The sequence below is a fragment of the Miscanthus floridulus genome, chromosome 14 (assembly GCF_019320115.1).
Source record: "Miscanthus floridulus cultivar M001 chromosome 14, ASM1932011v1, whole genome shotgun sequence".
Classification (NCBI taxonomy): Eukaryota; Viridiplantae; Streptophyta; class Magnoliopsida; order Poales; family Poaceae; genus Miscanthus; species Miscanthus floridulus.
Genome location: NC_089593.1, coordinates 52472626 through 52489358, shown reverse-complemented (window position 1 = coordinate 52489358; position 16733 = coordinate 52472626). Strand labels below are relative to the sequence as shown.

At 42.4% G+C, this 16733-nt stretch overlaps 1 protein-coding gene and 1 pseudogene across 4 annotated transcripts; both read right to left on the bottom strand.

The window, feature by feature from the left end:
- Nucleotides 1-438: 438 nt before the first annotated feature.
- LOC136504402 (disease resistance protein RGA2-like) lies at nt 439-10511 on the bottom strand (annotated as a pseudogene).
- Nucleotides 10512-12525: 2014 nt separating this feature from the next.
- LOC136504399 (DNA repair protein RAD51 homolog B) lies at nt 12526-16419 on the bottom strand. 4 transcript variants are annotated; one of them, XM_066499318.1, is made up of 10 exons: nt 16036-16170; nt 15856-15917; nt 15374-15518; nt 15163-15273; nt 14962-15053; nt 14663-14757; nt 14472-14585; nt 13578-13707; nt 13222-13343; nt 12526-13137 (listed from the first exon to the last, which is right to left on the bottom strand). In XM_066499318.1, exons 2-10 carry the CDS (start codon nt 15856-15858, stop codon nt 13014-13016), a joined length of 936 nt encoding a protein of 311 aa, XP_066355415.1. In that variant the 5' UTR covers nt 15859-15917; nt 16036-16170; the 3' UTR covers nt 12526-13013. The 4 variants fall into 4 exon arrangements, with proteins under 4 accessions (XP_066355415.1, XP_066355416.1, XP_066355417.1 ...); XM_066499319.1 differs by having other exon boundaries at nt 16089-16104; XM_066499320.1 differs by lacking the exons at nt 15856-15917; nt 16036-16170 and adding an exon at nt 16232-16419.
- Nucleotides 16420-16733: the final 314 nt, after the last annotated feature.

The following is a 16733-nucleotide window of genomic DNA, read 5'->3' as shown; positions in this document are numbered from 1 at the left end:
TCATGTGCAGCTTCTGAATATTCAGGTTTTTTAGAATAGTATTCAAAGCTCAGTTTAGTGAGTGCTTTTTGATTTGTTTGGATAGCTTGTTAGCAGTAACACTTTTTGTTAGATTAGTTTTGTTTACTCGTTTCTTTGGGTCTTTCTCGTTTGCTTCCCGCATATGTGATTTTGACAATTAGAAGAGGGACGCGTTGGGTAATTTTGGGACATAGGCTTCAATTCTTTCTTTTTTTTTTTGAGGTTGCATAGGCTTCAATTCTTGTGAAGAATTTTTGAGGCTCCTATTCACATCCCCCTCTAGACTCTAGTCGCCTGCTTGGTCCTTCACAGAGGGAGTACCATCTACACACCATTAATATCATATATCAAGTTATACACTTCAAATTTTGCACACCATTAATATCATATATCAAGTTATACACTTCAAACTTTCGGTCTGCGTCAATAAGGTCTACAGCTACCAGAAATATATATATTCTGTGGTCGTATAGACTATCGTACATATATAGAGAACGTGCTAGACTGCTAGGCACATTTCACTTATGCTGGTGCACAAACAAATTTATGCACGTTAAAGTTCAAAATAAAAAAAAGGAACGACAAACAGTGTATCACGTAGCTCTATCTGCTACATTCTTCAGCTAATTGTAATCGTATCTAGGACTTGATTTTTTATGCAATTTGAGGCGTTCGATTTCTTCCTCTGTATTAGCCCTTGCAATTGAAGCATTCAACAGAAGGACTCCGCTGGAGATCACTTTCAGAAAGGGTAACTAATCCATTCTCCCACGAGTCAGTAATCCATCATTTCAGGTCTGGCATAATTGGCAACAACCCTACAATCAAGGAAGTCATGTATCGTATATGCACTCAGCATGATATGCATCATCTGAACCCAATCATGTAGTACTTGTACTTATATTATAATTAGGCCCGTGTTTAGTTGCCAGACCAAATTCCAAAAAACTGCTTTCGAATATTGCGATACGTACGTGGAGCATTAAATGTAGGCAAAAATAAAAACTAATTGCACAGTTTGGTTGAAAATCGCGAGACGAACGTTTTGAGCCTAATTATACCATGATTGAACACTAATTGCCAAATAAAAATGAAAATGCTACAGTAGCCCAAAATTCAAAATTCACCCAACTAAACACCCTCTAGGTGTTGATAATACAAACCTTGAAATAATACAACTTCCATCATCAGCTCTTCAATCTGCTGCTTCAAGCACAGAAGTGCTTACTGATAGAGTATATGCATATCCAAGGCCTTGGTTCGGGTAGATTAGGCTCTGATCATAGAAAATGTTTGAGTTTATAAAAATCAAATCAAGGAGCCATAAAAATTATAAAAAGGAAAATATAATTGAAACTATATGCAAAGCAACTGTGTACTTCCAGAGAAACTTGTATTCAGATTTTTGGATGTTTCTTTTCATCCAGTAAATAAATAATGGGTCATAATAGTTAGTAAAACCTGTATGTTGTAAAGTATAGCTTAAAAAAAGCAGTTTCTTTCTCGAGCACAAAGTGATTACGAGGAAGTCTTTTCCGAATATGTTGCATATCATTATAAAAAGAATGGTCACAAGGATGTAGTCATTTTTCATCGCAACTAAGCTCTAGAATTTACATGGTCAGTCTTAGACCCAACCCACAGTCCCACAATGTAATGGTAACCAGAGAAATGACAAGTTGAATAGGTTTTCCCCTTAAAAGCATCTCCAAGAGTTCCCTAAATCCCTTCCTAATCCTTGTTTTTTAGCAAGATGAGAAAAAACTCATCTCCTACAACTCCTAATCCATCCTCCTGGTATTTTAGAACTTGGAAAAAGTCACCCAGTCCAGCATAAAGTTACGCGCTTCCGAGTCGCACGTATCTTTTCTCCTCGCGCGTGTTTGTCGGCCAATCTAAAGGTGGAAGGACGTGGAAAGAATAAAGAGTAGAAAATGGTTCCTGATGTAAATATACAAGAGAGAAAGAATATATAAAAGTGGTTAGAATTATTTAGAAATAGTATATGATTCCTGATGTAAAATTGTCTTTTATTTTAGGAGTGGATTATTAGAAACTTTTGGAAATAGCCTTCTTTATTTCTTTCAATACTTTTTTAGGATTTATAAAACTCTATGTTTTTAGGAAAAAAAATATTAAGTACTCTTGTAGATGCTCTAAGAGTAACATCATAAGAATAAAAATCCATCTATAAAATTAACTGTTATTGGAGAATTGGCTAAATACCTCTGGTGTTTATCTAGCCTTTTCTTTTGGGCCTGAGACCTTGTATTTGTTGTAAAATCTATGTACAGCTTTAGATAATTTTATTTTCTATTAATGGATATCTATGTTCTTAGAAAGTGGAAATCTGTGTACAGAATCAAAACGTGCAAGTAGTACTCATAATATTTTATTTTTGTTTAAAAAGTGAAGGCTGGATATAGTTTCACTTTCTATTGTTTACGTCCATTGTTTACCCCCTATCATCAGTGCTGTTAAAATTGCAGAGCATAGAGCTCCCCGTGGCCCGTGAGTAACATATTGGATGGCCAAGTGAGGGTAATCGTGGTCTGGTTGATGGGCGGGATGGCTAAGGACATGATGGACGATTGGGTAATAAATAGGTCTAAGATCAAAACTATATTTCCAATCTTTGAAATTAATTGGGTTCGTCTATGAGTTGCCAAACCATTATCGATTTAAATTCCAGTAAAATATTCCTTTTGTCTCGTTAGTAGGCAAAACTAATAGGTTCAACATATGTCTAAGAGCATCTCCAATAGCCGGTAAAACCACTTCCAATCTTGATTTTTTGGTACGATGAAATAAAAAACTTCCTCTAACAATTGTTTATCCTAACTCCTCCTAACTCCCAATCTATCCGCACTTGGAAAAAAGGGAGGAATCCACGCGCAAAGATGCATGGTCCACTGCTACTCCCTATCATGAGGGGCACTTGTTTTTTTCCTTATCCTAACCCCTCCTAACTCTCAATCTATCCGCACTTGGAAAAAGAGAGGAATCCACGAGCAAAGATGCATGGTCCACTGCTACTCCCTATCATGAGGGGCACTTGTTTTTTCCTTCTTCTCACATTCTGTCACCTCGGCCGCCACCAACTGGAGGTTTGCCGAAATTGAATATTTGACTATTATTTCTAGATGAGAATATTGAAATATAGAGCAGACAATGAAAATTATGTTTTGTAGGTTCTGGCTATGCTTGGATGCCGAGGATGGCCGGCTATGGGGCAGCTGGTGGCGGTGTGGCACAGGGGCGACAAAAATTGTTCAAGTGGGTCTTATTTTTTTATTTTTATTATAGGAGTAAATTATTGAAAACTATGCATGATTGGGTTGTTTTTTCTTTTCTAATATTTATTAGAAAGGATGCAAAACCAGATTTTTGGGATAAATTTTTTTTTTTTTTTTGATATCGTTGAAGATGCTCTAAACACCATAAATGTACGTCCCCGAATGGTTATCTCATTAGTTAGTTAAATCCATCTAATATGCTCCGAAAAGATCCCAGTCTAAGCACCTTGCGATGTGCGTGTCACACTGGTTAGCCAAAGTTAACTAATAGATTATTGCTAAACGTCGGTGTAGGCATCTTGCAGTATGTTTGACCTAATGGTTATCTCATTAGTTGGCCAACCCATCTAATAGGTTGCCAAAAGACCTATGTCTAAGAACCTTGCAATATAAGTAGCTTATAATGGTTATCTCATTAGTTAGCCAATGCCAGATTGCCAAAATACATGTAAACACCTTGGATCATACCTGCCCTAAAGGTTATCTCATTACTTGGCCAAATCTAGCTAATACTACCTCCGTCCAAAATAATTGTTTGAAATTTTCTAGAATAACAACCGATGCCCCATACAAATAATTAAATGCACATAAAAATTGCATGGAAAATTAAAGATGTGTCATGTAAAAGTTTGTACACAGGCCAAGCACGCCAGACTGCCAGAGCACCATGCGGCCCAGAAGTGGGGTCCACGAGCTTTGAAATGTGTGGCTCATGAGCCATTTTGGTAGTAGTTAGAGAAAGTACAACAATTGACTTATAATCACTTAGATGGATGAGAGAAGGGAGGAGAGAGAAGAGAGCTTGTCTCTTATGCAAGCAATAAGCTGAGCACGAAAGCATAGATAATAGTGGATCATAATAGAGATGTATGTGAGGAGAAATAGGAAAGAGAATGAAAACATATAACAATAAAAATGTTTATAGACAAATAGAAGACTAGCTATTGTATAGCTTAACTCTTATGACTTAACTTATAGCCAAACATTGGCTCTATTATTGACCTTGCTCTTACTGTGGGAAAGAGCAATTGCCACACTGCCTTTAGCTACATCTGTTTAGTTTTACTAATTACCTATTTTAGATGGACAGTCAGTAAAAATCAGAGATAAAAGTACCTGAAAGTATCACCTGTACTTCTATATTCTGGGGAATATGTACAGTCCATACTAACACAATTTGACCGCACTAATCTAGTACATCGTGTTTTATTGAGTAAAATAAAGTTGGGCTAACTATATGATTTCAACTAATAGTCCAGAACAAAATACTAATAAAAATGCACACATTGATTTTCACCACTGAGGCATAACATAACTTGTGGCTAATATAGTGCATTAAGTCAATAGTTAGTACGTACACCCTCCATCCCAAATATAGGTCATTTTTTGTTTTCTAGGTACGTAGTTTTTGCTATACACCTAAATATATGATATGTCTAGATATGTAGTGAAAGTTATGTGTCTAGAAAAGCTAAAATGATCTATAAATTAGAATGTAGGGAGTAGTTTTTTTCTACACCAATTGATCTTTTCGATATATCATTAAAAAAACACAAGAGAAATTGAAGGTTACCTTCATAACGGGCATCTAGTCGTTTGTCCTTGTCCTTGAGATCGCCCAGTCGTTGATGTAGGCTCTCGGGAAGCAACTTTATACCCGGACAAGACTTGATAGTAAGATGCCTGAGAGATGAGCATGCTTGAGGGCCATTCGGTAACGACACCAGGCTTTGGCAACTATTAAGATGGAGCTCTTCCAGCAATGCAAGCTCTCCTAAGAAAGATTCCAGTGATTTCAATCTACTGCAGTCCGCAATACTTAATTTTTGGACGGCATCCAGCTTCCCTGAAAGGGCTCGAAGATCGCAGCACCCACTGATTACAAAAGTACTGATGGAAGGTGGAAGATCAAGAACCTCTGACAAGCCATTGCAGTACTCTATTATTAGAGATTCTAGACAAGGAAGGAAGTGGTCTTTGGTTGATGATGACAGCTTAGGAACTGGTGTGGATGCCGTGGCGTCGCTGCAGGACCCTGACCCTAGAACTAATGCTGATTTGTCGTCCTCTGCTGCAACACCTTGTGCACTCGCCAACTTCGTACTAGTATCTAGCTCCTTACTGAATGCGATGGACTTGAGCTTAGGACATTCGCGAATATGTAATGACTTGAGAGACGCCAGTAGGCTGGTGGGGACCTCTACCAAACTTGCACAATTTTGTATATCCAGAGACTCCAGGCGTGGGAGTAGTACACTGCTCCGTTTGGGAGAAGCGAATCTGCGTCCTGCTAGATTGTTGCATTCCCAAATTTCTAACTTCCTCAAGGATTTCAGGCTCTGGAACACTTCCTCTGGCCAGTGGACGAGAGCATTGCATCCTCTAATTTTCAAATCTTCAAGGTGCACTAAACATGCCCAAAGCGCCGGAGCACTTAGTGAGAGAAGAAAATGTTGCACCCGCACAACGCCATAACTGTGAGAGGGCAAGGGGATTTATTGTGACTCCGTTTCTCATTGCCATCCACCAGTTGAATCAAGCTGTCACCACCCAGCCATGTAGCTTCTCTGTTGTAATCAATCCACAACACCAGTCTGGACAACGATGAAGTGACGTATCTTCCTACCTGTACGAGCATTTGTTGACTGCCTTGCCGGATCACTAATTCACTCAGATTTGGTGCTTCAGGGAGAGTAGACAATTCTCTGCAGGACTGAATTGTTAGCTTCTTAAGCTGAGGAAATGTCACCTCTTCTCCTAGAGTTCCTTGGACTGCCTCCCATCTCTGAAAGGTTGGCAAATTAGTCTAATACTAGTTCCTTTAGTGCTGGAAATGATGAGCGCCACACAGTATTAATTCCACATGGTGGTCGCGGTTCCATAATCAGTGACGCTTTCGGCAGTTCAGTCAGCCTTTCGCAATCGAATATGAATAACTTGTCAACCTGAGGAAATATTGACTCCTCCCCTTGTACTTCATTGAGCCACCATGTATCAAAGTTTGGCATCTTGCTCAATGAAAGCTCCTTCAGTTTCTTAAATGCTGTGACAGGTGCATCGCCGCTGCACAGGCAACTAAGACTTTGTAATCCCCGCAAGCTGAGAACCTGTAGAGCTGGTAACTGACACAGTGGAGGAAGCTCCTTGACATTCTCGCAGTTCCGTAGTTTAAGTTTCACCATTTGTTGCAATGTATTCATCCATGTTGGATAAGTGCCACCCCTATAGCCATTTATACGTACAACCATCAGCCCTTCATGAGGCTTGAGGGCCTCCAGCACCTTTTCTAGAGGAGACGTCCATCTTAATGCCAACAAGGTTAGCTCTTTCTTGTTCCCAAGATGTGCTGCTTTTGCATCTGCTTCTGTCACATTCTCTAGTTGCCTTAGCTCTAGTGAACCACCAAGCTGGTCTAACTGACAAAGCTCTCTCACCTTACTGCAACCAGAGCCAGTACCTGCTACAAACCATGTAAGCGTCTGTAGGGAAGTGAGGTGTCCCAACTCTGAGGGCATGCTCCTTAACTGATTACATTCATCAATATACAAGTGACGGAGGCCAGTCATATACTTCATTTCCTTTGGAAGTCGATTCAAACAGCAGCACCATGAAAGGTCCAGTGTCTCAAGATTATATAAGATGCTTATTTCTTCAGGAAGTGCTTCAATATCACTAGACGAGAGATCAAGGCACCTCAGGTGATGTAGATACTTTGGTTTCAAGAATGAACCTTGGCAGATACTTAGTGCACGGATGGATCTGTATTTTGATAAATGCTTCAAATCTTCATCTGCATATCCATTGCATATCAGTGTTTGCACAGCCATAGATCCTTTCTCTAGAGAACAATTCAGAATCTTTTCTGGTCTATCAACAGATATAAATAAATGTCGAGCGGAATATGGAAATTTCTCACTTTGACTCAGCTCTGTAACTATGGTAGCACATTCTGTTCCCATAGAAGACTGTGCAACATCATGCATAAGATCATGAATCTTGCAAGTAATTCTAGGAAGCCATGTTTTATGGACTTCAAATGGGACTTCCTTGACATCTTGAAAAAATGACCTTGACACCAGGTCCATGAAGATTTGTTTACCAGTGATCTCAGGACACACTCCATGTTGTTCTGGGATAAAACCATTAGCCATCCATAATTGAATTAGCTTTTCCACATCTATCTCATAATCCTTGGGGAAAATAGCACAGAAAGCAAAGCATTGCCTCATGTGTGATGGCAACCCATTATAGCTGAGCTTGAGTATTGGTAAAATTCCAGTCTCGTCATCACAAATGGTGCTTTTGCTTAATATAGCACTCCATTCTTCCACATTGGTCTTACAAAGCAGAGAGCCCACTGCTGTAGCTGCTAAAGGAGATCCAGCACATCTCATGGCAATATCACCAACCATCTTAACAAGCTTAGCATCTGGTTCCCTTTTTGAACTAAATGATCTTGCCATTATAATTTCCATTATGAATCTTTGCTCCAAGCTTTTGAGGCTATATGCTTCAGTTGTACACATCAATTCAGCAACAACATTATCACGAGTTGTTGTAAGCACTGCACTACCATTGCCACCATGTTGAAGGTAGGACTTCAGCTTTCCCCACTTGTTAGCATCACGGTTCCATACATCATCCAAGACGAGAAGGTACCTCTTCCCGCTCACTACTTCCTTAAGGCTATCCAATGGTGATTGTCCCCTAGTATCGATGTTGTTCTTCCCTTTTGCATTTGCTTCAACTATAGTTTTAGCCAAGGTATCAACTTCAAAGTTGTCAGAGACACATACCCAGAGTTGCAGCTGAAAATGCTTTTGAATTCCGGGATCATTGTACACGAGCTGAGCTAAGGTGGTCTTGCCCAGTCCCCCCATTCCAACTATGGGAAGGACGGTTAGCTCCAAATTGCTCGCTTGACCAATCAATTTGTTAACGACCTCATTCTTCTCTTTGTATCTTGATTGGCTAGCAAATTCCTTAAGATTGATGATGCCAGATTCCGTGTGCCTCCAGCTCTTAGGCATTGGCGGCTGTGGTCGGAATTTGAATCTAAAGGCATGGCATCTCTGTGATGAGGACTTCAATCGCATTCACAATCATGCGGAGCTTGTTGCCCATCCTGTAACGGAACACAACACGGTTGTGAGTAGGAAAGAGCTTTGTCACATCGAACCCAAGCTTCTTGTAGTGCCCCTTCTTCTTGGCTTCACGGCGGAGTGCCTCGTACTTGAACTCATCGAAGACATCATTCGCCTGGTAGGCCATTGTCGGTGTTTCGAGTAAACACCAACGCGTAAATTTGTATTATTACGCGTTGGACCCAGATGGTGTGCTAAAAGACACAGGGTTTATACTGGTTCAGGCAGAACATCCCTACGTCCAGTTTGCGGCTGCCGCTCGTGTTATTAGCACTGAAAGGTTCGTAGTAGGGGTTACAAATGGGCGAGAGAGGGACAGGTCCCAAGTCTCTGATGGAAAGGTTGAAAGGACGCTACGAGCTTGGTTGCTGCTCAGCTGTGTGCTATGTGATGCGTGGTGTGTTCTCTCGATCTGTCCCCCCAGTGGGGTGCCCTGCCTTCCCTTTTATAGACCAAGGGAAAACATGGATTACAGATGGGAGAAAAAAAGAAAAACCAGAGGCAAATAATGTCCTTCGAAGGTGCCGGGTCTTCCTTTTCCTCTGAGCGAACCCTACTGACACAACAGACGGTGCCAGGGATAGCTCCATGCTGGGCGTCTGTCCGCTGATGATGCCGTGCTCTGGCTTGATCAGCAAGTGGTCACGTCCCATCCCGCCCCGGCGGGCGGCGCGACGGACCAGGGTGTGGATCCGCGACCCTACGGGGAATGGACGGCGCAGTGACCGCACATCCGTCATTGTAGAGGATGTGAGTCTGCTCCTGGACCGTAGTGGTTGTCGTATTCTCCCGTCAGGATCCGCGCTCGAGGGTAAATGGCGGCGCCCACAACACTGTAAGACAAATGTTGGCGCCCACAACACTGTTCGGGCTCTGACATGTCCGGAAGGGCTTTAAAGCGCCCGTCTTGTCATATCCTGATGGTATTTTCCTGTAGGCGCGCAAGGTACGGTCCTCGGTATTGTGGTTGACTTGAGTGTCCTGCCTTATCTGCGCGCATAGTTATGAAGAAGCAGCGCGCAGACATCGGGCGAGGCAGAGCCAGTCCCCGGACGTCGGCCGAGGTGGAGCCAGCCCCTGAACATCGGGCGAGGTGGAGCCAGCCCCCGGGGGTCGGGCGAGGCGGAGCCAACCCCCGGACGTCGGGCGAAGCGAAGTCAGCACCCGGACGTCGGGCGAGGCGGAATCTGCCCTCAGACGTCGGGCGAAGTGAAGCCAGCCCCCAGACGTCGGGCGAGGCGGAGTCTGCCCTCAGACGTCGGGCGAGGCGGAGTCTGCCCTCAGACATCGGGCAAGGCGGAGCTAGCCCCTGGACGTCGGGCGAGGCGGAGTCTGCCCTCAGACGTCGGGCGAGGCGAAGCCAGCCCCCGGACGTAGGGCGAGGCAGAGTCTGCCCATCCCTCGGACGTCAGGCGAGGCGGAGTTAGCTTGGGGCAGGGCTCATAGTCCCAGTGGACGGACGAGGAGTGACCCGGTAAGCGGTGTAGTCGCGCTCTTGATTGTGCGGATGAGTCAACGTTCGACGGTTGTTAGCTCCTCCTCTTCAGGTACCCTAATATTGGTCCCCAACAGCCACCTTCCGAAGCGCCTCGAGCCAAGCTTTGGCCCCTTCTCTGTGGGCTGCTGCCTGCTCCTCGGCGTCGTTGATGAGGTCCAGGATGGCCGGCAGCTTGCGTTTGAGGGTCTCGTCCTGCTCCTCCATGACGTTGTACTGGTCCAGGAGGTAGCTGGAGGCCTTCTCCTTCACCATGGACACAAGAGGGCCGACCACCATGGTGGCCATCAGCTCAGCCATCGGAGCGCCTACAACTCTCAACACAACACACGCGCTGGCTGCAGGGTGCAGCGAAACACGGTTGCAGGGTGCAAGAGGAGGAATGGGCTTGCAAGACTTGTTCTGAGCAAAATGGGAACAAACAAATGCGAGTAGTAGTAACCTTTTCTTTATCAGCGAATCTGCTTTATGGGTGGAAGGGGAGAATGGACTTGCTTTGGTATCGGATAATAATAATTATTAAAAGAAGAGCGCACAATGGAGTAGGGAGGAAGAACGCACCTGGCTGGCAGCAACTTTGAGTAAATAAAAGAAGAGAGAATCAAGGATGTTCCCTCACAATGGGTCCAATATAATCGCATGTCAGTGAGGGGAACAGCAGGTTGGTACTCAAGCTATTGCAGGTTTCTTGGACACCGAGGTTTAAATTAGTGGAGCACCAGCCACAAGGGGTCGTGGTGCCGTGCTCGTAGTTTTTTCAGGTGGGGATCCTCCGCCGCCCCCCCCCCCCCCCCCCCCCGACCATCAAAAGAAACACACAGAAGTTTTGAGTCTGAGCTTTGAAGCTAGCTAGGCGCACGCACAAAGATGATGGCAAGTGCGCAGCGATGATCAGAAATTAAATCCCCGGTGCTTGCGTGGCTATCACTGCACTAGTGCTCTTTCCTGACTGGGAAAAAAACGTCTCAGTTTTGAACTCCTGCTCTGAAGATAATAAGGGCGGACAGCATGAATACAATTTGGATGATCTCAAGCCTCTAAAATTTGATCAAGCCTCTCTTGACTCAGTTGTAACTTGGATGCCCTCAACCCTCTCGGCTTGGAGTTGGCTAGCGCACCAGCAGTAAATCCCAGTGGAGCCAACTTGGTAGCTGTAACAGGTTTGTGAACACACACAACTTGGCGGCTCCATTCCCGTTGTGATATCAGACTACTTCCACTTCAACAGCCTACTCGAGGCTTTCTGCAAAGCAAGCTAGTGCACCCCACTGTCACTTTTTTTCTGGGAAGCAGAAGTCTAGCATTAGAATTTTCAACAACTAGCAGGCTATACAGATTAAGAAATTCTTGATAGGAGGTGACAAAACATCATATTGCAGCTTTGGATGCCCTGCATATGTGCTTCAAAACATATCAAATTATAATGCTAAACAACTAAATCATGGAAATCAATTTTTCAGAACCTCGTATTCCTATGTGCATCTGGCCTATTGATAGATCCGAACAGTTCAATGCAAGGCAAAAACAATATTGGCACTATTCCAGATTCCAAAGAGCCGACGCATGAGGTTACTAAATGATATATCTGCGGTGATAAATTAAACTACCACAGGTACATACTTGAAGAAATTATAATTTGGTCGCGTCTACATGGCAATTAGAGCGGAGAATCTTCATTCGCTCATCAACCAAGAAACAATGGAACTAACCAACCGTGAGCCAATGCAACACCGTTTCGAGCCCAAGCCTGTAAACGTGTGTTTCACTTGGACTTGCTTCCGTGCTGCTCATAACACTTCTGCGGCCAAGCTCATTCCATCATTACCACTGATGTCCGCGCCGTCAGCAGCACCACTATGCAAACAAATTGGTCTGTCCTCGCCATATTCTAGAAGGTTACCGAAGATCTGATCTCTTATCTAATGTTGTAGAGCTCTAAAAAATATTATCAGCTACAAATATGTAGAACATATTGATAGCTACAACTTTAGTGTAGATTACATCAACATCCGAGGTTGTTTGAAAAAAAAATCAAAATTAGAGAACTTAAACATTTGGGCCTCTAACAATCTCAGGTAAAAAAGTTATCAACTACAAAGTTGTAAATCTTACTGGGAACTACAATTTTGGTATAGACTATGTCAACATCCGAGGTCCTTTGAAAAATTCAAATGAATTTTAAAATCTAGTAACTTAAAACGAATATTTGAGCCTCTAAAAGATCTTCAATTAAAAAGTTATCAACTACAAAGTTGTAGATCGTGTCAAGCTATATAAAGTATGTATTCATACGACTTCATATGAAAATGTTATGTTTTTTATATAAGAGAAAGAGAGAGAGGCGGGCCACACACACCCAGGAAAGCACTTTGAAATGGTAAAACTCAGCAACTGGTTCAGGGGGGGTGAACCGGACTTTACTCTATTTTTCACCATTGTAGTTTTACATTGTAGCTGCAGAGTTCAGATAAATGTAGCACGAATAGTAATGCATGGTAGGATGATAACTGTTGAATTACAGAATTACTCCATAGAACTGGGACTCTGATGATCAATGCCAACAGCTCTATGCAAGGAGATAATACTTTTGCTAATTGCAGACAGTTAAACAGTACCTTAAAAATGACCATATACTTCTATGTATCCTGAAAACTTAATTTACATAAGTTAAGAACCGAATAAGCCAAATGTTGGTATTCAACGGTTTGTGATCTCTGGTTCAGAGCAGTACAACAAAACAAAATCAACTAATTGGCATCAAGGCAAGTACATTGAAAGAGAACATGGATGCATGCAGCATGATGAGTTGCTAAATTGTGGCTGGTTGTCTGTACATATATCATTTGGACACACTAAGGATATGCACTTTACAACAAGGACAACTTTGGATGGTACCTGAGACAACAGGATGACAATGCCAGTCCAACGGATTTGCATTCCCATTCTGGAAGCCTGTACTGGCATTTTGATTGTACAAGGGACCAACATGAATCCAGCAGACCAGAGATTCGTTCGAGTGGGCAAGTTATGCTATGGGCTGCAAATGCAGAGATGCTTTCAATCCTTGACATCAGTGACACCCTCAGATGATATTTGAAACCTTGCTTCAGCTTCAGCAAGACAGGGAGAGCTGACTACTTTACAGATCCGCTCCTCCCCTCTTCCCTTGCGAAGAAAGAGCCTGATATGAAACGCGACACACTTGAGACAATGAGTAACTGAACAAAAATAAAATGGAGATGTTATGTTACTTGGTGTAGCTCACCTAGTTGTGGAAGCATGAGCCATGATGTTTCCTCCAATGGGCTTGATCTGTGGCCCAGCAAACATTGCAGCACCATCCACTTGAGCCACTACTTGGTTCGTTATTACCACTGCCACTCCAAACTAGAGACAGCCAAAAAAAAGGACCAAAAACAATAAAAATACTATGTGCACCAAATAGGCATGAGACTCAATGTGTTGTTGCTACACTTGGTTAACTAATCAAACAGCTTGCAGCAGAATCAATAGTTGTCCGGTAATTTGATAGCAATAATGTTTGCACGACGACCAAACGTATGTATTGCAATATATCTAACATTTCATAATTCATGAGTGATCAAAGGACAAGCTGATTACCTCATCTGCTAACTTCTGAAGGCTCCTAAGAAACTTAGCCAGATGCATCTGCCTTGCTGATAGCTCCCCTCTACCAGAGAAATCAGTTCTGTATAGGGCTGTAGCACTATCCACAACCATAAGAGCAAACCTGCAGACATAGAGCTCCGCTTCAAAAAAACTGGCATGGGAAACATGATAAACCAAGATTATGAGCATATGCTTGGCAAAAGAAAATGGAGTTCGAATTTTCTAGATTGTGAAATAACAAAGGCATTAGCAATTCAGGATCAAAGTGTCTTTATGACAAGATGTAGAAACCTGATACATGCCTTGTTACTTGCTACGTCAACATTATCATACAAAAATGCTTTCACATTGGGCTACATGACAAGGATCCTCCTATCTAAAGCAATTGTAACAAATCTGTTCTGTAAGAGATCAGTTTGAATAGCACATAGGTCTTCTCTAATGCAACATTAATGTGACTATGTCATATCCTAATCATGAAAGGCTAAAAGGCTTTAGTAAGAAAAAGAGCATCTGATACTCTATTAAAATTTATCAGCAAAGCACAAATGATGCATGTACATGAACATATCATCGACGGCCAGACTCCAATATGCTTCTGAATGTAATGCAGTTTGGGGATCACAGCTTAGTATCCTTTGCCTCTGCCCATGGGGATCATAACTGAAATTTCTTTAATTGTTGATAGCCACTTACTGAACATTTGTTCCTACTTTATTATTACAGCACCTTCCAAACACCAAGTGATACTAGGAGGTAAGTGGAGTTACATACTTCCTTAATTTCAGGTACTATGTTTTTAGCAATTTTCTCCTTTTCTAACTGATAGATCCTATAACTCACTAGTTCAGATAGAAGCTAACTACAACAAATGAACGAGCTCACCTGGTCTCTACCATCATGGAAGCTGCTTCTAGCAAAAGTCTTGATTGATGATCAGTGTTATATGCTCTGGCATAAGCCACATTCTCTAGTACATCAGCACCATTCAAGCCAAACCTGAATGCAAAAGAATCTTGTTTGACAATTCAAGAATAATAGTAGTAACTAAGTAATAATTTGTAGTGCCGTATCACCTATCTGCTATCTGGAGAAGTCTTTGAGGCCTGAATGTACCCTCTGCATCAATATACAAAGCCTTTCCTTCACCACCACCTTGGTCCAATGGGAGCTGCATAAATCACCACCACATTTGTAAGCTCAAAAACAATCACATCAGAACTGGATATTTCCATTTGCCAAACAGCTGGAAATATGTAAACAGTTCCAACATGCAAAGAAATAGATTATTTAAGTATGTCATTCTAGAAATCATGCTGGTACTGTTTGTGGCAATGTGGTATCATATCTTAGAATTAGTCTTTCAGTCCAATACCTGACATGTGACACAGAGAGTGTGGCACAACTGAGTCTTCCCGGAGCGAAATTCACCATAGATCTCTGTTATAGATCCTGTTTCTATTCCACCTGTTAAAGATTGAAAACACAAGTTACACTGTTTTGCTATTATTCCTATACCACAATTATGACATTAATTAAGGAAGTTAAAGGTCAACAATAGGCACCAATACATTACCGTCTAAAATTTGATCAAGCTCTCTGGATCCAGTTGTAAGCTGGATGATCTCAAGCCTCTGAGCATGAAGTTGGCTAGCACTAGTAAATCCGAGTGGAACCAACTTGGAAGCTGCCAGATGTTTATGAACTTAATGATTCACGCGCAAATTTATTTTCATACAAATAGAAATGTGGTCGTGTGCTCTAAAAAGAAGCAAATAATTACTTGCCTGCTTCAATTATCTTGTCGACTTTGGCTTCACTAATCCCTTTAATTTGCAAAAGGTCTTTCCTCGGAGAGTATGCTACAGATTCCACTGTGCAGAGACCAGCATCTTTGAGTTTTTTCACATCAAGTGCAGCTATTCCAGATGCCTACACAGCAAATTTTACAGGAATTCAAGTGATGGTTCAGGTCAACACCTGTCTTTTTTTTTCCTAACAAGAAAAATCCCCCAATTCCCACTGAGATAACACATTACATCCTAGTCAACAGTTCACGAAAGCCTGAACGAATTCTGCAAAGGAAGGTAGTGAACGTTGCTGAACCAAGAAAGCATATTTTAAATAAACTATGGATATCTTTTGCATTTGTGCACTGCAATGGTAAGTCTATTTGACCATAACAGTTCAATAATGTAGCACGTGTACCTAATTTCTGCATTCAATTCTACAAGGCAAAATAATATCCTTCAGATCTCAAAGAACTGACCATTGCTCAATGGTACATTATGCTCCACAATTAAACCAGCAGAGATGCTCATGATCGATACACTACAAATAGACTCTGAGTCAGTTAACAAAACTAATTAAAGAACTTTCATCGCTAAACATTTTTGGAGTTCGCGAGGAGAAAATAAACGAAGAAAACGGGGACCAAATCGTCCCGTACGATATTCGCCCAAATTGGGATAAACCACCACGCCGCACCCCCTCCGAACGCACCAAATCGTCGATCAAGCCCTCGAATTGGAACGGTTCTTGGAAGGATCGGGCCACGAGCTGCGAGCGGGGGTGTGGCGGGGTGGGGTGGGGGGGGGGGGGGGGGGGGGGTGAGAGAGAGAGATTGGAGCGCGGAGGGGCCGGACCTGTAGCTGTTCGATGGGGAAGGGCCCGTGCTCAGGCGCCGCCGCCTTCTGGTGCGCCGTAGCAGTCGACGACATGGGCCCACTCGCAGCGACGGGCGGGGACGAAGGGGCGGTGCGCTGGCTGCTTTTGGGCTTGATCAAACTTCCAAAGGGACCTTCGAGGCGGCAAAAATTTATACTAGGCTTGCTCCCGCTTCCTTCTTCAGCAAGACTTTCGGATGAGTGGATTTTCCGCCTGTAAGTGCGGCTATCAGGGCCTAGTTTAGTTGGTGGAATTTTTTAGAAAATGGTACTGTAACATTTTCATTGTTATTTGGTAATTAGTGTTCAATTATAGTCTAATTAGGCTTAAAAGATTCGTCTCGTGAATTTCGTTTAAACTGTGTAATTAGTTTTATTTTTTATTTATATTTAATGCTTCATGCATGCGTCCAAAGATTCGATGTGACGGAAAATCTTGAAAAATTTTGCAAAATTTTGGGAACAGGCACCAGATCTATCC

Coding starts and splice junctions, on each gene's coding strand:
- LOC136504399 (XM_066499320.1), bottom strand. CDS start 16,306: ATGTCGTCGACTGCTACGGCGCACCAGAAGGCGGCGGCGCCTGAGCAC. Junction 14,758..14,961: donor CTCTCTGTGTCACATGTCAG/GTATTGGACTGA, acceptor TGATTTATGCAG/CTCCCATTGGACCAAGGTGG. Junction 13,138..13,221: donor GCTCATGCTTCCACAACTAG/GTGAGCTACACC, acceptor GTTTCATATCAG/GCTCTTTCTTCGCAAGGGAA.